The following is a 23555-nucleotide window of genomic DNA, read 5'->3' as shown; positions in this document are numbered from 1 at the left end:
CCTATGGTCACAAGCCAGTCATCCCCATCTTCAAAAAGGGAGACCCAAGCCTAGTTGAAAATTACAGGCCAATCTCCTTATGCTGCGTCACCTGTAAAGTCATGGAATCAATTATTAACCAATCCATCATCCTCCACTTAGAGACAAACAACCTACTCTCCAATAAACAATTTGGTTTCAGAAAAAAAACTATCCTGTAATCTGCAACTCTTACACTGCAAAAACATATGGACGACACAACTCGACCAGGGCAAAGCAATAGACGCAATCTACATAGACTTCTGTAAAGCCTTTGATTCAGTGGTACAAGACAAACTACTCCTAAAAATAAAATCCTATGGTATCTCTGGACAACTGAATAACTGGATAGAAGCATTCCTGTCAAACAGACAACAAATGGTCAAAATCGGGAGCGTCCTATCAAATCCAGTACCTGTCAATAGTGGTGTCCCCCAGGGCAGTGTTCTAGGACCAACTCTCTTCATACTCTACATAAACGACCTCTGTGATCATATTAAGAGCAATTGCGTTCTCTTCGCTGATGATGTAAAGCTGTTCAATACCACAGACAATACTGCTACCCTACAAAAAGATCTTGACTATGTATCTGAATGGTCAAACAAATGGCAACTTCAAATCTCAACAAATAAATGCTCTGTCTTACATATTGGCAAAAAAATCAGAAAATAAAATACAAGCTGAATAGTCAAGATCTTGTTGATGACCCAAGCTCTGTAAAGGACCTTGGAATACTCACCTCTAATGATCTAAGTGCTAGAGCCCACTGCAACTACATAGCCAAAAAAGGCATTAAGAGTTGTTAACCTAATCCTACGTAGTTTTTCTCTGGTAATATCACACTACTAACCAGAGCATACAAAACATTTGCTAGACCAATACTCGAATACAATTCATCAGTCTGGAACCCTCATTACGTATCTGATATTAGCACAATTGAGAAAGTCCAGAAATATTTCACAAGAAGAGTTCTCCACTCTTCTACTCGTTGTAGAATACCTTATGCCACCAGACTTGAAATTCTAAAACTAGAAAACCTTGAATTACGCCGTCTTCGGTCTGACTTAAGCATGGTATATAAAATCATACATTGCAATGTCCTACCTGTCAATGAATACTTCAGCTTCAACCATAACAACACAAGAGCACACAATAGATACAAACTCAAAGTAAACCGCACCAAACTTGATTGCAGGAAATACGACTTCAGCAATAGAGTGGTCAATGTCTGGAATACTCTACCCGACTCTGTAGTCTCTTCCCAAACCCCAAAAACTTTAACCTTAGACTGTCTACTATTGACCTCACCCCTTTCCTAAGAGGTCTGTAGGGCGTGCATAAGCGCACCATCGTGCCTACCGTCCCTGTCCTATTGTTTCTCTTATTCTTTTATTTTTCTTATATGTACCCATTTCATGTATTCACAACTATGTATACACTTATACTTATTATCTTGTAAACAATTGGCAAATCAAATAAATAAATTAAATAAATAAAATAAATAAATCCTAATTATTCTGTCTATGCATCTGCCTTGCTCTGCTTATCTATTATTTTATTTATTTCATTTCCATTCACCTTCTCTAAAAGTTCAAGGCAGAATGCTTGGATATCTCCCACAACGTTATCTCTATGAGTAGAATAGGTTAAGGGAGTCTAACTAACTAAACTCAATTATCAGCCAGAGAATTGCGGATGATTTTCCTTTTCCAGGAAAGATTGTTGTCCCACAGGGGAACTGAAAGCAATTTTAAAAAGCAAAGTTTTACAATGTAAAATATGTTATTTCCTCATCCTGTAGAGTTTAAAACTGTGCCTTTCAAAAGCAGCCTAACCCAACCCATTTCTCCAGCTGCTTCCCTATGCTGGAAGTCAGAACTGTTTGCCCCACAATCTCTTATGAACTCTAATATTAGTTTGCCATCTTAGGTGCAGTAAAGAATCAAAATCCATCACTCGTTTTGAAATTAGATTAATCTTCCAGTTCAAATATTGTGGAATATACAAAGTCCCTTCCTTCCTTCCTTCCTTCCTTCCTTCCTTCCTTCCTTCCTTCCTCCCTCCCTCCCTCCCTCCCTCCCTCCCTCCCTTCTCTTTCTTTTCCTTCTTTTCTTTTGTTTCTGGATAGAAAGAGTTAATGTTCTACTCCAGGGCTATGCATGTTTCTTTCTTTGCTACTGTTTCCCCAGAGACTTCTACATGTCCAGCGTAACTTAACACCAAATTGCTGTTGGCTAAACAGCACAAGGCCTGTGAGACATGATTTGCAGCCAGCTCAATTCCCAGCCTTAAACTGCAAGCATGGACAGCTACTTTGCAGCAGGGCTGAAGTCCCCAATTCCTTGTTCTGCCTGTGAGCAGAGCAGGCAATGGGAGAGAAGTCGGAGACAGGGTGGCTCCAAAGCCTGAAACTGTAGTGTGTCATTTGTGGGATTTCAGATGTGGGGTGGACTCTACCAGTCGGTGTGTGCGTGCGTGTCTGTGTGCGCACACGCTTGTGTGGATTTGGACACCCAAGGCACAAAGCTCTGCCAAGTCTGATGAGTCATTGCGGTTTTCTTTGCAACTTGGTTGAGAAGACACCAAGTTATTGGGAGAGTTAAAATGGCAACAAATTTAGGGCAAATGGTCCTGGCTTGGACCAGGTGTTGTGTATTGACATGACTTCCCCGCCCTGGCTGCAGAGCAGGAATGAAGACTTGGCACAATGCGCAGCTCACCCCTTTTAACTGAAGAGGAGGGAGTGCAAGGAAAACCAAACATCCCACTTGCCGCAGGAAAATGAAAAAAAGAAAAAAAGAAATTGCCATAAAGAAATATAAAGGATACCAGTTGGAGCGCAAATAGGCAGAAAGAGAGGAAAGAAGACAGGCTGATACTTGTGATCCTAAAAACGGGAGAGGCCGGATTCATATGGAAGGGCTAGATGGAGCTGCATTGTGGGGACTGTTCCAGAAAGAAGGCAGGAAGTCAAAGTCAAGGAACAGATCGAGGAAGGGAACTGAGGGAGATTCAAAAACTGGCACCCAAGAGCAAGGCAGGGGTCAGAGCTGAGGTCAAACCAAGAAGAAAGGACACCCAGAAACAAACCCGCTTGGAAAGATTTTGTTGCTCAGCAAAAGCTAATTCATGCTGGAAGCCCTTTAGGGAGTCTGGCCTGTCCAGAAAATCCACAGGCCAAACTGGAGAAGAGTTGAGGGCTGGCTGGGAGCTGACGAGATTTAATAGTGCATTACCCTTCCCTTAAGCTCTAACCCTTCGCGGCATAGGGAAGTTACAGATTCAGAAGTTTCCGGTTTGAATCCTAACAGTTCCTGACATACACAGATTTGTGCTTTATTTTGGCAGATTAAACCTTTGGAGGAAAGACGATGATGGGGAAGAAAGATTGATAAAATAACAAACAGCATGGGAAAAATGTTCAAAGATAACTTTATTAGGCATGGGCAGTAAAGGAGAAGACTGGACAGTGTGCTTCAACTTTCATAGAACAAGGGATTGAGGTGACAGAGATGCAACGGAGAAAGAGCACAAAGGGCATTAGGCCAGTGTGTATTGTTTATTGTTTATTTATTAAATTTAAATCCCCCAGGGGTGGGATTCTACTGGTTCGACCTGGTTCAGGTGAACTGGTAGCTCCGAGGATCAGCTGGGAGCGAACCAGTTCAGTTTGCTCCGACAATCAGCTATTGGGCCCATCTGCCTGCTTGGGCTCTAGGCTGTGTTTTATATCCTGTTTTTCAAGCTCAGCTGAATTTGCGGGGCACAGCAGATTGCCGTGCATCAGCTGTTTAACACACAGGGATTGCTGGGGAAGGTCAGTAGCAAAGGCTCTGCGCATGCACGTGTGTGATGCGCGCACTCACCGAACCGGTTGTTACATGGGTTGAATCACACCCCTGAATTCCCCCCTCCCCCCATCTTATTGTTTGGGCAACTCTGGGTGGCTTCTATTGTTGATTTTGGTTTTACAGATTTTGTGAATCCAGCCACTGTGGATTATCAAGTGGTTTTATGGTTTAGCAGTATATATGAGAGCCGGTTTGGTGTAGGGGTTAAAGCGCCAGGATAGAAAGCGGAAGGCCATGTGTTCTAGTCTCACCTTAGGCTTGAAGCCAGCTGGGTTGACCTTTGTGAGTTGATAGCTCTCAGCCCCAGGAAGGAGGCATCTGCAAGCCACTTCCAAAAACCTCTGCCAAGAAAACTGCAGGGACTTGGCCAGGCAGTTTCCAGGAATCAAGATTAATCTGAAAGTACTAAAAAAAGAGAAACTCAACAAATTGTAACGTGGTGAAAAACTATGGTTAAAACACACTGTAGCCTACAGCAATATGTGAGCATTTCCCATGTCTTGTAGCTGTTTGCATAATTCATTTATAAAAATCAGGTCATGCTTAATCCTGTATACATGGACATAAACATCATTTTGAATGATTACATTTTGTTTACTTCCATCTTCTTTTAAGATCTAGAAGAGGAGTGGGTCTCTTTATTTTGAAGCTTGCTGGAAGAGAGGGATTAGTTCAAACTCACTCAGAAGAAAGGTGGGATTTGCACCTGTATCTACCAATACTATAGTGCAGACCAGTATACTCCAACCCCCAGTATGTGCACCAGCACCACGCTGCGGCATGCCAGAAACCAGGCCATGCGAAACCCCATCTGTGGAATGCAGGCAGCACACTAAATAATGCCCCCTCCGGTCTGTAAAAAAAACCTCTCTCCACAGAACTGTCCCACAAAGGTTGGGGGCCACTGCTAGAGTGTGTACATTATCAGAGTGCTTAGCCAAAGGACCAAGTGAACCTCAGTATTGAACCTAAGCAATACAATGTATAGGTTTCGGTTCTTGCAGCATTCAAGCAGATTTGCAGCAGAGATTTTCCTTCAGAAATGTTTCACAGTCAGGAGAAAGGGAGATTTAGTGAGCAGTCAAGAGGGGAGAAGAAGAAGATGTTGGCCAGTTGGCACAACTACTTCTTGGCCTTCAAGGAAGCCTCTGAGGCTCTTGGCCTCTCTGCCTTCCTTCCGTCATGGAAATCCGTCTCCTGTTTATATTCTTAATAATAGGCTGGGTCAATCAGATGGTGGGAATCTATTTCTTTTGTGTTCCTCTCTTTAAACTTATTAAGATGGTTTGTGAATTCTAGGGCTAGTGAATTCTCATTCTGCTGCGCAGCAAGTAGTTCTAGATTTTAACAGCCTTGCTCTCCCAAATTTTATCATTTGTGCACAGAGTATATTATTAAGTAAATGATGAGGCACAAGTCCTAAAGGTGAAAGGTGAGGGACAGACCATCATTACCAATAGAATTTGTGTAGCTGTTATTCATTTCAGTGGTGAAAGTTAAGAGATGGGATTTGGCCCCCTGCTAAATTAGGAAAGTTTATGTATATACATAAACTTGTTTTTGTCTTGGCAATTAACTTTTTTAAAAAAACTATTCAAATAGCCAATTCTAAGTGGTATACAAGTTTTAAAAAGTGCAAAAACAAACCAGCATTATACAGTATGACATTGTGATAGAATAAGATGCTCTGATTGGAAGAGAATTCTAGCATTTGTCTGTTGTCTAAACCAGTGGTCCCCAACCTTTTTGTACCAGGGACCGGTTTCAAGCAGAAAATTTTGCAAGGACCGGGTGGGGGAGAGAAGAGAAGGAGGCTTCGCTCTCTCGCTGCTCCACCAGCCCAGGAAGAAACTGCTTCAAAGAAGCGGGGTTTCCTGTCGCCGCAGCTATTCCGAAGCGCCCGTTTCACCCCCACTCCCACCCCGCGCGCGCTTCAATCCACAGTGTCCCGTTCTGCCTGCCTGCCTGCCTGCCTTTGTTTCTGGTTGTTTGGGAGCAGCTTCGGCTGAGAATAATAACTATTCGCCTCTTTTACTCAGCCGAAGCTGTTCCGATTCAACCATTAACGAGGCAGGCAGGCAGGCAGGCAGAACGGGCACTGGTTGAACCCGCACGCAGCGCTTGCGGGCGGGCGGACAGGGTGGGGTGGGGGAAACGGGCGCCGGAGGCGCTGCGGTGACAGGAAAAGCCCCCCCCCTTCTTTGAAGCAGTTTCTTCCTGGGCTGGTGGAGGAGCGAGAGCGACTTGAGAGAGCTGACCCAGAGAGAAGGACAGGCTTCGGTTGCTTCCTCCCTCCCCTTCTTTCATTTGTGTCCTTGATCCCGATCCCAGCAGCATCCCCGATCCCAGCAGCATTCACTCTTCCAATCAGAATTTTTTAAAAAATTCTTTGCGGCCCGGTAGAGAGTGCTCCACGGCCCGGTACGGTCCGCGGCCCGGTGGTTGGGGACCCCTGGTCTAAACCATACAAATCCTGGCTAGTTATGATGCCGAAAAAACAGATTAAAGCAGTGGTCCCCAACCTTTTTGTACCAGGGACCAGTTTCAAGCACAAACACTTTTTCAAGGACCGGGGGAATCCGAGTTTGGTGGTTTTGCTTGCAGACGTTTCATTACCTGACTAGGTAACATCTGATGTTGTTACCTAGTCGGGTAATAAAAGCGTCTGCCAGCAAACCACCAAGTTCAGGAGTGCCTCGGCCCTGCCTCCCTCAGCCCCATCCCTCAGGTGTCTCCCTCCGTTCTGCCTGCCTGCCTGCCTTCGTTGGAGCACCTTCGGCTGATAAAAGAGGCGAATAGTTATTATTCTCAGCCGAAGTTTCTCCCAAACAACCAGACAGGCAGGCAGGCAGAACGGAGCACTGAATTGAAGCGTGCGGGGGCGGGCGGGGTGGGGGTAAACGGGCGCTCGGAGGAGCTGCGGCGACAGGAAAAGCCACCCCCGGCTTCTTTGAAGCAGTTTCTTCCTGGGCTGGTGGAGCAGCGAGAGAGCGACTGAGAGAGGAACGAGGCGGGATGAAACCCGAAGCTGCTGAGCCAGAGAGCAGGACAGGCTTCGAGTTGCTTCCTCCCTCCCCTTCTTTCATTTGTGTCCTTGATCCCGATCCCAGCAGCATTCACCGAAGGCGAAGAAAGCCGCCATTTTTTTTTCTTTGCGGCCCGGTACAGAGTGCTCCACGGACGGGACCGGTCCAGCAGCCCGGTGGTTGAGGACCCCTGGTCTAGAGAAAAGAAGCACTGGGGTGACATGACAGCAGTATTTCAAAATTTGAGGGGCTGCCACAAAGAAGAGGGGGTCTACTTATTTTCCAAAGCATCAGAAAGCAAGACAAACTAGAATATTTCCAAGATCCCTTCCAGCTCTATTCTGATTGATTGAAGGTTCAAAAGGGAAGATCTACAGAAGGAGCTGGCTGATTAGAGAGACTGCAATACTTGGAGTAGGAAAATGGGAGTGAAATGAGGAAAGCTCGACTAAGGGGCAGGAATTACAAGGAGCCCAGGAAAGAGTTATTTTTTTCTTCCTCCTCTGTAGGCTAAAAAGCAGGCTTGAGAAGCGAAGGTATTGAAGCTGCCAAATGAAATAAGCATATCAAAGTAGTGTTAGACAGACCCACGTGAATCAAGAAAGGTGAGAGACAGTTAAGAAACTATCAGAAACTCCATATTGAAATGCCTGCCTAGTTTGTTCAGCTAATACCATTATATATTTTAGAAATAAACACAAAACACAAGTGGGAAAAAGACTTTTGGCTTTGGTTTGTTTGCATGGTGTCCTATATTTGTCCGTGGAAAGAAGCCCAGAGAATACAAATCTTTTCCAGCCAAGTAAGAAATCGGATTTGGAGGAGAGAGAAGAATCCATATATACAAAGAAAACAAAATGAAGAAAAAAAAAAGTAGAAAGTAAGAAAGATGATCTTGATAGAAATGTGCAAGAACCATTACCTAGGCAAAAGGGATTGAAATGTTTTTTTTTAAAAGCCCAGAGCAACAAGTTACATGCCTCCTTGATTCACTGGAGTATAAGAAGGAGAAGGAAGTAAAGCCAGCCAGACCCGCAAAATTTTGTTATAGCCAATCTCAAGAAAAGTAGCTTAGCTTTAAGGGTAGAGTTGATTACCTGGTCTGGTCTACCAACTAGAGCTAACAACAAAAGACATTCAATTATAAAGTTTGAATGGACTTTTCAAGTCTTATTTTAAGACAAGGTGTTTGTATAGGAGGGTGAGGTATCCTGATTAATAAACCTATAAATACCAATGTTAAATATTTTCTTAGTCTGTTTACCAAATCCATCCAAAGTGTCACATAGACATCTAGAAGCCTCCTGGCGCTGAAAATGAATAAAAGACAGACCTGTTATGAGGAAATTGTTGGACATTACTAATATTACATTTGTGCTGTGTGGACTGGAGGTGTGATGTGAATCTGGAACATGGAAGTGTTAAACACCCCCACCCCAATCTTTCTGGATTGAGCCCCCTCTCAAGATGGCCCCCACCTGGCTATTTGTTTACAAGACTGGCTCTTCACTGAGGCATTCAGTGTAAGAAAATGAGATCCCATCCTTCATCACGTTTGCCATCTTTTATCCTTATTTTTTTAATGCTTTAATGGTTTTATTATAATTTCTTTGATATTGCCTCCCAGAGTCATTGAGAGTTGGCCTATATACACTCTAGAAATTCCAAGTTCATATAAAGGCATTTCAAATACATGTTGGAAATGCAAACAAGAAGAAGGGACATTATACCATGGTTGGTGGATGTGTAAAAAAAAAACCCTAAAAAATTCTGGATTCAAATGCATACATTCAGATGATTTTACAGATTAACATATAATTGATACAATTGGGATTGATGGGCAAACGATTGGAAAAAGCCATGGAATTTTGTTTTCATATCTGATAACAGCTGCAAGATTATTGTGTGCACAAAGGGGGAAAGATTTACAAATACCTATAATGGAGGAATGGTTGGTGAAGATGGAATTCACCGAGATGGCCAAATTGATTTATTTAATTAGAAAAAAAGACAATATCCACATTTATTGCTGACTGGAAACCTCTTACAGTAAAACAAAAAAAAATAACTTGTGATGTATGGTTTTTATGATTAGATAGGATAGATTATAGAAAGAAGAGAGACATGTAACTTTATAGAAGGAAGTAAATTTATAATTTTACTTATAATTAATTGCTTTAGGGAAGATCAGAAGCCACAGTGTCTTTTTTTTTTTTCTATTTTGCTTTTATTTTTTTCTTTCTTGCACTTTTAATTTTCTCTTTGATTTTCTCTTTTTTCTTTCTTTATATTAGTTTGTATTATTAGTTTTTAATGTTCTTTCATAAAACTTTAATAAAATGATAACACTGAGCAACGTATACGTTTAATATATTTGTGTTATTATTAAAAAATAAAACAGCATTTTGTAAAGTCTCAGATGCTGTATGAAGACATGATTTCTGACATGACCTTTTGCCACAGTATCTGTTTTTTTAGGACACTTTTCATTAGAAACCCAGGTGCTACAAAATTCTTTAACCATTTTTTAAAGCCACCTGTGATTTCTAATACAAATAAGCATATGAATTTTTTTTTTTTTTGTATCTTACTGTTTAAGATTTTTTATGTGAAATGCAACTAGCTACTGAGTTATCCTGTTTCGCCTCCCATAATAGTTGTACCACTTTGGGAAGAAGGACATATTTGACGTTTGTGGAGCAAAATATAGAGAAATGCTTGCCGCCTTTGATGTACTGGGTGTGTGCGAGTGAAATCTAAGTGTTAAGTAGCTAGAGACAGAATGACAGTAGAAGAGTTTTGCTATGCTTTTAAGTTTTCACTGTTTCACATGTAAAAAAACAGAGGACAATATTACTATCAAAGATAGAAAACATCAAGATACTGTTCCAGCAAAAGTGAAGCATGGTAGAATCTTCTCAAATGTTGTGTTGACTTAAGGAAATGTCAAATTCTGATTTTTATCGGAGCTGCTGGACTGGATCAGAGGGTAAAGCTTTCCCCTTTCACTATTTCCCTACTCCACCCCGCACCCTCCACCCCAGGCCAGCTGCTGTAAGCTTGGGGGTGGGGGGAAGGGAGGAATACAGGAAGAAGCCTTTAAAGTCTTACTGGTTCAAGGCCAGCCTGCTAGATACAAATGCTCTTAGTTATTTTATCTTTAGGAGAGGAAACCTGCTCAGCAAGTCTCTTGACAGCTTCTGCAGACAGTGTTGAAACCTGCTCTTTCACTTAAGTACTTTACAAAAAGGAACAAACTCATTACAAGTGTTGGCATTCAGCCCAATGTGCTTGGCCGCTGTGGTGCAGGGAGAATTGACAACCTACAAAAGGTGCCCAGATTCTGCCCTGTGCTAATTCTTTTGCATGCCTCCTGAAGCCTGTGTTAACTGGCACAGAAGCAAAATGTAGACAAGGCCCCTCTCAAGTCATGTGGCTTGCCTCACTGGATTTTAATTCCCCCATCAAAAGCCCCTTAAAACAGAGTTTGGCTCCTCATCATACCGTTGCTCTTCTCAATGGGAGAAAAGGTATATGATACTTTACATTAATACATTAATTGTTCCTCTCTTGATCTGAGGTTCCTTTCTACAGGTTTGTTCTGTGCCTCAGTTTCCTGGATGATGCTCATCACAACAGCTCTCCTGCTTCAATGCTTTTTCCCCTAAGGGCCATAGTACATACTCCCTATCAGTGGTGGGATTAAAAAATTTTTTTTTTTACTACCGGTTCTGTGGGCTTGGCTCGGTGGGCGTGGCAGGGAAGGATACTGCAAAATCTCCAGTCAGAGATGGCATTTGCCGGTTCTCCGAACTACTCAAAATTTCCGCTACCGGTTCTCCAGAACTGGTCAGAACCTGCTGAATATCACCTCTGCTCCCTATGCATTGCTAGGTATTTATAGGTGCCTAAACAGAAAGTCAAAATGTCTATATCTGATCCTGATAGTAGCTAAATATCTAAATGACATAGAAAGAGGAAGACTGGTATCGATTTGAAGATTGTTTATTTATTTGTTTTGATGTTGTAATCTCCATAAATTGCTGGTAATTTCTATCTTAAAATAAACATGTAAAATACATTTAAATAATCCAAAAATAATTACATAAAACAGTATGATAAGAATGTAAACAAGATTTAAAATAAAAATAAAACCAGAGTTGGTGGCTATTTCTATATCTGTCTCTCACCATTGATCGTGTTGCCTCTTCTCCTGTCTTACTCCTCTGGTGACATTGATAGGCAAGGTTGTAATAATATAATTTCCATCCTGGTCAATTTCAAGCTCTTTGTGCCAACCTCAAACTTTTCCTTATAACTTCCTTCTTCCTAAGCATTCCATCCTTTTCTCATGTATTATCAGCCTATCAACATAATCTATATCTATCCTCATTCCTCTTCTCTATCTGGTTCTTTAGCAGAATCCATATAAATCCATCCCAACTGACTTTAAGCCTAAAAAATCTAAGTCTTATACTCGGGGATTAGTCAATCTTTTGACAGATTCTCTTAGAAATTACAGCTTGCTGACACTTTGTAGTAAGAAGTCGGTTCTCATTCACTTTACTGCTCCTTCTTTTTACTTTGCCTGTGCCATATCCTGAAGCTTTTCTCGTTCATGGCAGCAGGTCTTCTGGAACTTATCCTACTGGATGGCCTAACAAGATTTTATTAATTTGATCTGGTCTCTTGAATGTGTTTATCAGAGCCATGTCTGCTGACTGGGTTTGTTGCAGGAGAGATCAATCCTCTGGGACAGAGGACAGTGCACTTCTAACGTGTATTAAATTGCTTAACCCATCTTTTGTAAAAGCATCTCAAGCAATGTATAATTAAAGTAATATTTTTCTGTACAGGTAACACTTTGCCTAGTCACCAAACACAGGAGCAATCAAATGGATTTTCTTCAGAGCTTCAGCAAGCAAATGCAGACTCTCCAAAATATACACAGGAAGTTAACTCAAGCCAACAAACGATGGAGAAACTGAACATGAAACAACACAGAAACTTGAGTCCACAAGCGCCAGGTTCCAGCGTACCATCCCCAAGCCCACTGCAGTTCAGGAAACTCCCAGTGACTCCCAAAGAGGCCTACCTATCTAAAATGTTACCATCAACTCAGAACCTAGACAACCTAATTTACGAACGCATTGGTATTAAAGAACAGGAACTATATAGCAAGGATTGGCTGGAAGAAAGGACAGGCTGTCAGATGGTGTCCAGTGATAATTCGATCTGTTCCACAACCCATGGAGTTGGAGCAGAGCCTGTGGTACTTGTTGGGAAAGATTCTGAAGTTGAAGGATCCAACAACATGCCTGTGCAGTTGTCCCCAGCTCAACCATGCCAGGAGTCACATGGCCAGTTGCAGGAAATGGCACCTGAGAAAGAGGCCCCTCAGGCTCAGCTTGAGTCTGATTCAAGGAGACTAAGTGCCATGTATGCTCGAGTGTGTAAGCGACCCAAGGCATCACAGCCAGTGCAACCTGAAAATTGTGATGAGTCTAAGGAACAAGAAGAGGAAGAACCGCCACCCATTCCAGAAAAATGTTTTGAGCACATCTATGAAAGCCTGAACATCGATGGTGAGATGCAGGATGGGGGCTTGTAGGTGCAACTCTTTCTAAACTGGAAAGTGTACTGTATGTTCTAATCTAAATGGGCAACTATTCATAATGCAGAAAAGTCAATTATGTACATTTATATGGTGTTCATAAATCTCTGAGGTATATAGGTGCTACTGAAGAGTTGGCTGAAATGTTAAGCTTTAAAAAAAATAGTTCAAACTGTTACGATTTTCTATCTTCCCAAAAATCCTGGTACTGGAAAGTTCTACCCTTTTCTTCCACTTCTGTAGCAAACATATTTTTCCCCTTCTGACATCAATTTTGACTTCCCTGGGCCTTTTTTCATTGCCTGGCCAACTTGGAAGTTCTCTTCTGGCAATGGGAGGGCCAATGTGAGCCAGCAAGATGGTGGTCACCAAAAAGATAGAGGTCTTTAGATTTGAAAAACTCAAAGATTTCAGCTGGTTACAAAAAGTGGTAAATATGTACTTGGATATAAACAAACTCTGAAAATGATTTGGCAGGGCAAAGCCAAGTTAGTTATCCTAATCAATTACTGTCCTGCTTTGAGAAAGTCAGAAATTGAGTACTATGCTATGTTGGCCAAAACTGTTGTGCATAACTACAATGGCAACAATATCGAACAACTTGTGGGAAGTAGTGACATCATTGGAGGCATGCCAGAACAAAACAATGAGAAGTAAAATTAATAAACTTAAATTCTGTATAATAAAACTGGCTATAAATCTAAAACAAAATTCTGATTTCCCTGGGAAAAGGGGCTAAAACCAGTTTATTTTTGTGGTGCGTAGATGATGTTCATCATATGATAATACCCCTGAACTCATTTCAACCCCTAATTTGATGGATGTGGAAAGTGTGTTTTAGAAGAAAGCTGACAAGGACTGAACAATTACGTGCATAACTGACTATGTTCTTGACTCACCTGTCTTTCATCTTGCAATTAAAGAAACAGTAGCAGGATTGTTATCAGTAGCGGGTGGAACTTACAGCTTCATAGAAAGCAAGAGTGATCTATACATCCAAGATGGGAAGCAGTCAATTTCAGGTTTTTTAGCAGCTTGGTACTTTCTGTGACTACAACCCTCTATCATTTCCACAAGGGAGGATGCTGTGAAGGATGTCGAGGTTCCCAAGACTCTTATGATACTGCACTTCCCAAAATCTGGGTCCTTTCTTGGAGAATACACTGGGAATTACAGGTTTTATAATCCCAAACCTTCCATAATCTGTAAACATAACCCAGATGATGGCACTGGCATACAGAACACCCAAAAAGACTAGGATTGGGAAAAGTAGTTTTAAGTAACTGTAAACCAGGGTTTTTAATGTGGGATTTTACATCACTTCTCAGTTGTAGCTCTCCTGTTTGAATATGTATGTTCAGAATTGTCCTACACTCTGCCACAATTCAATTCCCACAACTCTAAAGAGGGAAGAGGGAAAAAATCATTTCTGAGTCTTGGAACATACATTCAATTAACTACAGTACACCTTTGGGTAATTATGTTGCTCACTCAAATGAGAAACTGCATTATACAAATAATAGGGGACGTTTTGCATTCTGTCAAATTGTGATATTCAAGTTCTACAAAATCTATTGCATGTGTTTTAAATATGTATTTAATCTATTTTTTTAAATAACTTATCTTCACTTTTTGCATTGACAAAGGATTCAAGGCAGCTAATAAAATTAAAATGGACTTGAATACCAGCATCAGTAGCTTGATCGTTGTTTGTTTATTCATACAGTTTAAAGGCCACACAATTCCCAATTATTATTGGGGGGCGGGGATATCACCAGACCAAGGAATTCATAAGTGTTCCAAAGACAAAATATACCTCCCGCACAGGGAAGGCACACTGCTTAATTACTTTAATGGACCTGAAAAACATCCACTTTGCCCAGTCTCGTTGGATGATCAGAAACAACTGGAGATAATTGGTTGCTTAAACAATCAGGCCTATGCCATGAAAAGCTTTATGGGTGAAAAGCAGCCCCCACAATTAAACAATTTTCTTTTAAAAAAATGGCAGTGTTGCAAAGATTCCAGTACCTGAGTCCCAAGGGCAAAACCAACAGGCAAGTGTCAAACCGAAGCACAGAGAGCAACTTTCCAGCACCAGTATGGTTTCAAGATGGATAAAATAGGCCCACAGATGTCTCCATGCAGCCTGGCAATACTGCCATGTCACCGGAAGTCTCCAGCTCCTTTTCAGGGACCTCTTCGCTGTCCTCCACACTGGACAAAAGCATCCAAAGAGTTAAATCAACTACCCTGGTCAAATGTCCTGACCAATGAGACAATAGAAAGCCCTCTTAAGTCTCAGATAGACACGCACTTCACAAAGCTGGTAATCCTGGAGTAACCAGCCACATATTGCCAGTTGATGACTGAACCTTGCCTGATCTTCCCAACTGTAGCTCACCACATATTCAGCTGGCAGGGAAACCAAGCCATGATCAGCTTTAGACCTCAGGCCACTCTTTCAATAGCTCTCCAGCATGCTCCCTGCTCACCTCCACAAAGTGGCTTCAGTCCAGTGCAAACCCAAACATGGTCCCTGGCATTACATGCTGGTTTCCAACCCATCTCCTTAGTCTTTCTATCCATACTGATAGTCCCAAAGGTGCTTCTTCCCAAGCTTGGATGAGAAGCAAAACATCTTCAAAGAAAAAAAAAAGTCCAGTTGCCTCTTGAAAAAGCACCTTTGGGACAACCATGTCCTGGATGACTGAGAATCTCCATAGACATCCATATTGATAGTTACAAAAGAAAGGAAGCTATATGTGCACAAGGGTTCAAGCACTATGGTTCTAAAGAACTGGTTCTTCACTGGTTTCTCTGCATACCACAGCACTCCAGCATGTTCCTGGTGGTGGTGCTTTTGATTAGAGCAGGATATTGGCTAGGCCTCTTTAACTAAAGAAGGTGACCCAGATCCTATAGTTTGAGAACTGCAAGGAAAGTTGGGGAATGGTCAGCTGCTCTTCAGGTAAGACTGTCTATGAGGCTGATCTTACTGCCAGTTTTGTTCAAAGTCGAGATGATCTGGTTGAACAGATTTATTCTGTAAAGCATTTGTAGTGAAGACAGGCTGAGTTATATTTTAAGTAGTCCTATGAATTAGAACAATAGGATAGAACTACGGCAAGTACTCTTAAAAGTAATTTAAATCTCAATATTTGTAAAAATCTAGATTGTGCCTTGAGCTTTAATAAAGTTCAGTTCAATTCAGGCATTGCCTAACTTCTGGGTGGCTAACTTTGACTTGCTTACAATAAAGACACAGAAATACAGTTTAAAAAAAAAGAAAAGAAAAAACAGGATGGCAAAAACACCAGGGCCTACACAAAGAAACATCTCCAAAGGTCACCCCCTCAACTACCTCAGCTCAAGGCATGGCAGAAGAACTAAGTCTTTAAAGCTTTCTGGAATTCCAACATAATGGAGCCGCATTGATTTCCTGGGGAGTCTCATTCTAGAGTGCAGGTGTTTATATCAGGAAAGCATGCTTCCAATGTCCTGATAGATGGCATTAATTTAATTGATCAAATGAACCCAAAGCGTATCAATCTTATTGAATCAAACCAGCCAGGCCAATGCCTGGTGAGACAGCCAGTCCCTCAAGTAACCAAGCATTGTGCCATGTAGGGGTTTATAGGTCATGACTACCACCTTGGATTGCCTTGGACTCAAAGGCATATGGGCTACCAGAGCAGCTCACAAAGCAGGGATGTCACATGAGCATACCAAAACAAACCCAACACTGCCTGCACTACCTCTTTCTAGACCAGATGAAGCTTCCAAGTGGTCCTCAGGGGCAGCCCCATGATTACTGAATTGCTGCAATCAAACCATGAAGTTACTGAAGAGTGTCCCAAATGCAGGAAAATACTTCAATGCACTGAAATTCAATTTTCAGATTTCAATTAATAGTAGAAATAGTCTTGCAAAGAAGTGCTGCCAGTTCTAAAAGTGAAACCACTATATTGAAGTAAAATGAAAGTCTTTCCAAATTTGTTCTTTCCCTGCTTCCTCTTCTTCTTCCAGAGCTGGATATCCAAAGAGATTCTGGAGTCGAAACAGGAAACTTTAATGGCAACCCATATTATGAAATGCCTAGATATTAACGTCTCTAGAAGATGCAGTTTCCACAAATGTTAAAGGTCCATTTGGAAAGTCATACCACCCTGTAGCTTTTATTGAAGACTTTGATATTTTGGGGAGTGGAAGAGAACAAACACCATGCTTTCTCAACCACAGCAAGCTATGCCTCGTTCTCTGATCTTCTCACACTAAATTGACAATGTGATTCCACCTAGCAGAGGGGTGGAACCTATTGTAGTCTCCAGAGCAAGTTGCACAAATGTATCTGGAAAACGAGAGCAGCCTGATTTCGACATCTTCAAGAGACTAGATGCCTTTTTATCTCCCCCCCCTTCCCCTTCTCCTTTTCCCTCAGTACTTAGACATATATTGTAATTCTTTGAATATCATGACTAATTCATAATGTGGAAATTAAATAGCAGCCAGCCAAATATTCATCTTTGTCGTCTATGTATTTGGGAATTAATGTTTTTAATATGACTAATCTCCTGAGCTTTGTGTACTGGTGTACTCTCACAACAGGTGTCAGCGATCAGCTGCTCCAGGCCTAATTCTCATTGATGTCCTGGTGACCTGACTCTGAACTGTACCACTTCAGATTATAGGTGGGGGCTTATGTAATTAATTGAACCATGAAATTTTTGTCATCGTGGCTTTATTCCTTTCGAATAAAACTTCTCAGGGAAAACCCTTCTCATTCAACATGCTAGTCTTCTATTATTTGAGAGAAAAGGCTACCTCGGAATGCTTTTGGGAATACATTGGCACTGGCAATGAATGTGGGTCATTTTTATAGGAACACTGACATTTTACGTACTCTTTTATTGATATTTGTGCTGGTAAACCGTTACTGTTGCTCAGAAACACCGTTTGCCATTTTGAGCCAATCATACTGATGAGCTACATAAATCTTACAAATAAATAAAACACTGCACTTTACTTGAATGTTTCTCAGTTGAAATTAATCTTTGGGACTAGTACCTGAAATCTGTAGTGGTACGCTGCAGAGAAAAAATGATTTCAATGAGAATTGGGAAATTAAAAGGGAAGAGAATTATGAGCTGTTTCCAATGAAGAATTTAATCTTTCTTTCAGCTGAATAGAACTAGAACAGAACAGAATAGGATAGAATAACAGAGTTGGAAGGGACCTTGGAGGTCTTCTAGTCCAACCCCCTGCTTAGGCAGGAAACCCTACACCACTTCAGACAAATGATTATCCAACATCTTTTTAAAAACATCCAGTGTTGGAGCATTACAATTTCTAGAGGCAAGTTGTTCCACTGATTAATTGTTCTAACTGTCAGGAAATTTTTCCTTAGTTCTAGGTTGTTTCTCTCCTTGATTAGTTTCCACCCATTGCTTCTTGTCCTGCCCTCAGATACTTTGTTTTTGTTTTTTAAATATAGTTTATTAATTTTTACAATTAAAACCAGTCACAATACATACACAAATAAGCAAAAGAAAGAAAGAAAAAAAGAAAGAAGAAAGAAGAGGAAGAGAGGGAAAGAATTTTGAGAAAAGAAAGAAAGAAAGAGGTTACAGGATTAAAAGTATTCTTATTTTAACAGTTTGCAAGATCTTCTTTTGTTTTCATCACCTTAACTTGTGTCATATAACCACACCTGTTTTTAACTTATATCGTTACCTCGTTATTATGTATTGATACTTTTCTTTTATGCCTTATAATATATTATTTATCTTTGGTCAATCCAATTATACCAACAATTCCAGCTATCATAGTATAGTGAAGTGTCTTTTTTTTTAGCGCCAAAGTCAATTTATCCATTTCTGCGCATTTTGAGATTTTTTCAATAATCATTTCTTCTGATGGAATTTGATGTTGTTTCCAGTGTTGAGCGAAGGCTAATCTGGCCGCTGTTAAAATGTGTATTGTTATGTATTTGGTTTTTTGGGAAATTTGCTTATCAAAAATCCCTAGTAGGAAGGACTCTGGTTTGTATTCGATCTGCTCTTTGGTGATTTCTTCCAACCAAGTTTTGATTTTCTTCCAATACTTTTGGGTTTCTGCACAAGACCACCACATATGGAAAAAGGTTCCTTCTTTTTTCCTACACTTCCAGCAATGCGGACTCAGTGTTGGGGTGCATCTTCGCTAACCTCGAAGGGGGAGATGCCATCTATAAAACATTTTATAAAGATTTTCCTTGTATGCTGCCGATTTGGTAATCTTATTGTTTCTGCCCCAAACTTTCTCCCATTCCGCTAATGTGATGCTGCGCCCTACGTTCTTACTCCAAGCAATCATATTTCCTTTTACGATTTCTTCTTCTAGTTCTGTTTCTAATAAGTAGTTATAAAATTTTGTTATGTTTTTTTTATTTGATCCTAATAAAATTTTATCTAACTGTTGCAGTTTGTTATTAATTCCGAATTCTTTTTTGTCTTGTTTATATCTGCTTTGAATCTGAAGGTAAACCCATTGATCAATTTTATGTCCTTGCTCTTGAAGATCCAGCCTCGGTTTCAAATTTCCTTGTGGGTCTAATAAGTCTTTGTATTTAATCATTTTGGTAAGCTCCAAATTGTTTGGGTGAATCATTGCCTCCATTGTTGAAATCCATACTGGTACTTTTGTATAATGTTTTAGCCCCTGAAGTATTGGAAACTACTATCATGTCTCCCCTAGTCCTTCTCTTCATCAAACTAGACATATCCAATTCCAGCAACCGTTCTTTATATGTTTTAGCCCCCAGCCCCTTAATCATCTTCGTTGCTCTTCTCTGCACTCTTTCTAGAGTCTCAACATCTTTTTTATATCATGGCGACCAAAACTGGATGCAGTATGGCCTTCCCAAGGCATTATAAAGTGGTATTAAAACTTCACGTGATCTTGATTCTATCCCTCTGTTTATGCAGCCTCGAACTGTGTTGGCTTTTTGGCAGCTGCAGCACACTGCTGGCTCATATTTAAATGGTTGTCCACTAGGACTCCAAGATCTCTCTCACAGTTACTACTATTGAGCAAAGTACCACATACACTGTACCTGTGCATTTTGTTTTTCTTGCCTAAATGTAGAACCTTATTTTTTTCACCATTGAATTTCATTTTGTTGATAGCTAACTAGAAGATGGTTGGTTAGATTCATGCGTGGTTAAAATAAATACTTTCAGTAGAAAAGAGATCACTGAAGATAACTCAGCATCTCATGGCTATAAAAGCGAAGAATTTTGCTCTTTGTATTGCTGTGGCACAATTACTATGTCTCCTAAAGCATGACAAATTGGCTACTTGCTTAGTTTTCCTGAAACAATGCATCACATGTAATTCCATTTATAGAAAAGCAGAACTGATGAAAACTAGATTGTGTATTTGTAATTCCTCCAAAGGTCATAAGAAAGGTGGTTAGTCCCAAAATAATGTCTATTTTGTTGGCTAGACCCAGGGCAAGACAGACAAGTGCATTGACTTTGATAAGGCAATGCAACAATTACTCTCCCCAAAAGGGTTGCCTTACATCCTCCTCTTTATATAATACTATGGTTTTATGTAACTGTGGATAAATATTCAGAAGGAAGAAGGAACAGGGAGGGTTTATTAATGACATAGATGAGGGAATAGAAGGGGAACTTACCAAATTTGCAGATGATACTAAGCTGGCAGGAATAGCTAACATTCAAGAAGATAGGCTCAAGATCCAGATGGATCTTGACAGACTAGAACACTGGGCCATATCTAACAAAATGAAATTCAATGTAGAGAAAAGTAAAGTCCTACACTTAGACAAGAAAAACCAAAAGTACACATATAGACTGGATGAAACCAGGCTTAATAGCAGTAACTGTGTGAGGGATCTTGGAGTCTTAGTGGAGGACCAGCTAAATATGAGCCAGCAATGTGCACCAGCAGCCAAAAAAGCTAATGCAATCCTGTTGCATTAACAGAGGGATACAATCAAGATCAAGTGAGGTAGTAATACCACTCTATAAAGCCTTAGTAAGACCTGGAGTACTGCATCCAGTTTTGGTCACCACACTATAAAAAGATGTTGAGACTCTAGAAAAAGTACAGAGAAGAGCAACCAGGATGATTAGGGGGCTGGAGACTAAAACATATGAAGAACGGTTACAGGAACTGGGTATGGCTAGTCTAGTGAAGAGAAGAACCAGGGGAGACATGATAGCAGTCTTCTAATATTTGGGGGTCTGCCACAGAGGGGAAGGGATCAAGCTATTTTCTAAAGCACCTGAAGGCCAGACAAGGAATAATGGATGGAAACTGAACAAGGAGAGATTTAACCTGGAAATAAGGAGAAACTTTCTGACAGTGAGAACAATCAACCAATGGAACAGCTTGCCCTCGGAAGTTGTGGGAGCGCCATCACTTGAGACTTTCAAGAAGAGATTGGACTCCTATCCAATGGTGTAGGGTCTCCTGTTTGGGCAGGGGGTTGGACTATATGACCTACAAGGTCCCTTCCAACTCTGATTATCTGTTATCTGGGTCTATCTAGAGATATACAAGCAGGATGCCCTGATGTCTCCTCAGGAATGTACATGTGCTAAAATCCAAGAGCTTAATCAAAGAGGTAATCAGTAATTAGTTTAGCTAATGCTGTGTGATTATTTTCCCTATTGTTAATGAAATCTGTCTTTCGCTTTCTTGATTTTAGAAGGGAATGTCTTTTTCACTTGTGCAAGACCATGTGATCATACAGTTATCTTTTGTGTTTCATGATTTTTAAGTTCAGTATTTCTAAGCATGGGGTAGGAAGATTGAAATCACCATCCTTTCTATTTCCTAGAGCTGTGCTGAAGGGCCAAAGCTGGAGTACAAGGTTTAAGCTGTCTCCAACTTGCCAAACTAGGAAGGTGAAGAGGATCTTTTCCTGAGCTTGTTTGGAAGAAGGAATCCAGAGATGTTAAATCACTGTTTATCAACTTGGGCAGCTTCAAAATGTGTGGACTTCAACTCCCAGAATTCCTCAGCCAGCATGGCCATTCTTAAGAATTGTAGAGAGAGGCTTACTTCTTTATGCACCGTTAGGCTAGAGATCTGCAGGAAATCATAAGGAATCCTCTCATGCTAGAAATCCTCAAGACACAAGAGGGGTTCCTATAATTTTAACAAATGCTACGATGGTTGTAGTTGGCCAGTAACAATGATAAAGTTCTGGGGATTTAAGTCCATACATCTCAAAGTTGATCAGGTTGGGCAACACTGTTTTACATTACCCATACCTCTCCCCCGTTTTATAGGAGAGTGAAAAAAAAAAGGCCATTATTATGTCATTATTATCTAAGTCTATAATATTTGGGTACTTAGAATTCGGGGAAAAAATTACTTTGAAAAAAAGAGTAAAAAAGATTCTCCGTTACCCTTTCAGTTGCTAGATGCGCTGTGTGTAGAAAAACTAACTGCTTTCAATTTGTGCTGTTACCCTTGTCCCATCACTCTGAGATCAAAGAGGATATTGTCTTCTGCCCTAATTCCCCTCTCCCTCCCAACACTTCTGAATACTGGCTGCTATCTGTCTTAATCTAAAGCAACAAAAGAACACTATGTTAATGTACTGGCCAGCCCTGGGCTAGAACAAAGGGAGAGCGTTTAGAATTAGGGCTCTGGGATAACCCCGATGTTGCTGGCTGGTTGGGGGCTGGCTGGCATTGAGAACGGAAAGCCTGGTGTGGAAGAAGAACTGAAAATGAGACGGGAGGGCAGCCTCATCACCTCCCCCCTAAAGGTTGGGATTCCCCCCCTCCCACACACACACATACACACTGTTTTTCTCTGGTTAAAACAGGCTTTTCAGGTTTAGGGAAGGGTGCAGAAAATCCTATCCCCTCCCCATGTGCCGGCAATGACCATGGGACAAATACTCCTATCCAGGCAATCTTTGTCACTCTGCAAAACTTTGGGCTTAATCTCTAATGCTTCTAATGGGTAGAATCATATATTTATTTCACATGGCACTCTTGAAGTCTGCTGATTTGACAGTAAGGTAAGATTGGATGAGTTTACTCACGTAGACCTGTAAGATCTTTGCCAACTGTTTGCATTTTAGGCTTCTGAGTCACAATTCTGTCTTGACTGAACAAGGAAATGACTCCTTCCAGTTGTGTTCAATAACTGTTGTTTTCATGGGCTTGTCCATGCAGTTTTCTTGGAAACAATATGGAAAGTAGTTTGTTTTTAATTGCCCTTTTTCAGGCTGTTTTTCAACTTCCCATTTTAGCCTAAAGCCTTAACATCAGAGGTGGGATTCGGACTGGTCCTATAGATCTGGTTGTTATGATTCTGCCCAGTTCGGAGAACCAGCAAATTATGCCCCTGGCTGGCCCCTCCCCCTCACTCCTTACCTGACATGCGCACCATCAAACTTGCTTGCTAAGTTGCTTTTTTTCTTTATCCCGACCATCAGTTGTTCTGCTGTGCCAGGAGATTTAGATTAGCTAGAAAGAAGGAAATCATTGGATTTCTTGCTTTCTAGCTAATCTAAAAGTAGAGCTGAACCTTCCTTAGGACTGACACTTCTATTTTTCAGTGCAGACTCAGGTAGCAAATTGCAGAAAGGTAGATCTTTAAGTGAATCTGTGATTCTGTGAGCAACTCCATCTGCCTGCCTGCTTTGCCTGCTTTTGGGTAAAAGTTGCTCTTTTTTAATAAGATAAATATTTACGTAAATACTTACAATATTTACATACAAGCCACGCCCAATCAGTCGCGTGACCACCAAGCCACACTGACAAATTAGGCCACGCCCATAGAACTGGTTGTTAAGAAATTTGAATCCCACCCCTGCTTAGTATCCCCTGATAGTCTCACTTCTGTGTGCTAACCAGACCTGGCTCTGCTTAGATTCAAAGCTGAGGGGAAAAAACCAGCACACACACCCCAGATCAAGTAATTAGTCCATTTTCCTTTGATGTGCACATGCAGGAGAATTTGGTACTTTGGGTAAGAAAGAGATTGGGAAGTATTCAAAGATGCAGTAGAACA

General features: G+C 40.9%; 2 protein-coding genes and 1 long non-coding RNA gene across 5 annotated transcripts in view; 2 read left to right on the top strand and 1 right to left on the bottom strand.

Annotated features, from left to right (window-relative positions):
- LOC113414575 (uncharacterized) overlaps positions 1–14200 on the top strand; it is a 42416-nt gene extending 28216 nt beyond the window's left edge. For all 3 annotated transcript variants that reach the window (XM_026671524.2, XM_087960100.1, XM_087960107.1), the window contains exon 5: positions 11752–14200. In XM_026671524.2, coding sequence (XP_026527309.2) covers positions 11752–12506 — 755 coding nt within the window. In that variant the 3' untranslated portion in view covers positions 12507–14200. The remainder of the gene's footprint in view (positions 1–11751) is intronic.
- Positions 14201–15975: 1775 nt separating this feature from the next.
- LOC148132721 (uncharacterized) lies at positions 15976–23098 on the bottom strand. The gene is made up of 3 exons (XR_015748560.1): positions 22916–23098; positions 22582–22718; positions 15976–16559 (listed from the first exon to the last, which is right to left on the bottom strand). It is a non-coding gene; the product is annotated as an uncharacterized LOC148132721 (long non-coding RNA).
- The window catches only part of ZNF395 (zinc finger protein 395), an 83303-nt gene continuing 82163 nt past the window's right edge, over positions 22416–23555 (top strand). The window contains exon 1 of the mRNA XM_087960061.1: positions 22416–22557. The gene's annotated coding sequence lies outside the window, so the exon portion shown is untranslated. The remainder of the gene's footprint in view (positions 22558–23555) is intronic.

Source organism: Notechis scutatus, chromosome 1, assembly GCF_049901735.1.
Source record: "Notechis scutatus isolate UNSWTSFEM ecotype Mainland chromosome 1, rNotScu1.2, whole genome shotgun sequence".
Lineage (NCBI taxonomy): Eukaryota > Metazoa > Chordata > Lepidosauria > Squamata > Elapidae > Notechis > Notechis scutatus.
Note: the sequence above shows the minus strand (reverse complement) of the source record. Positions and strands in the feature narration are given on the sequence as shown.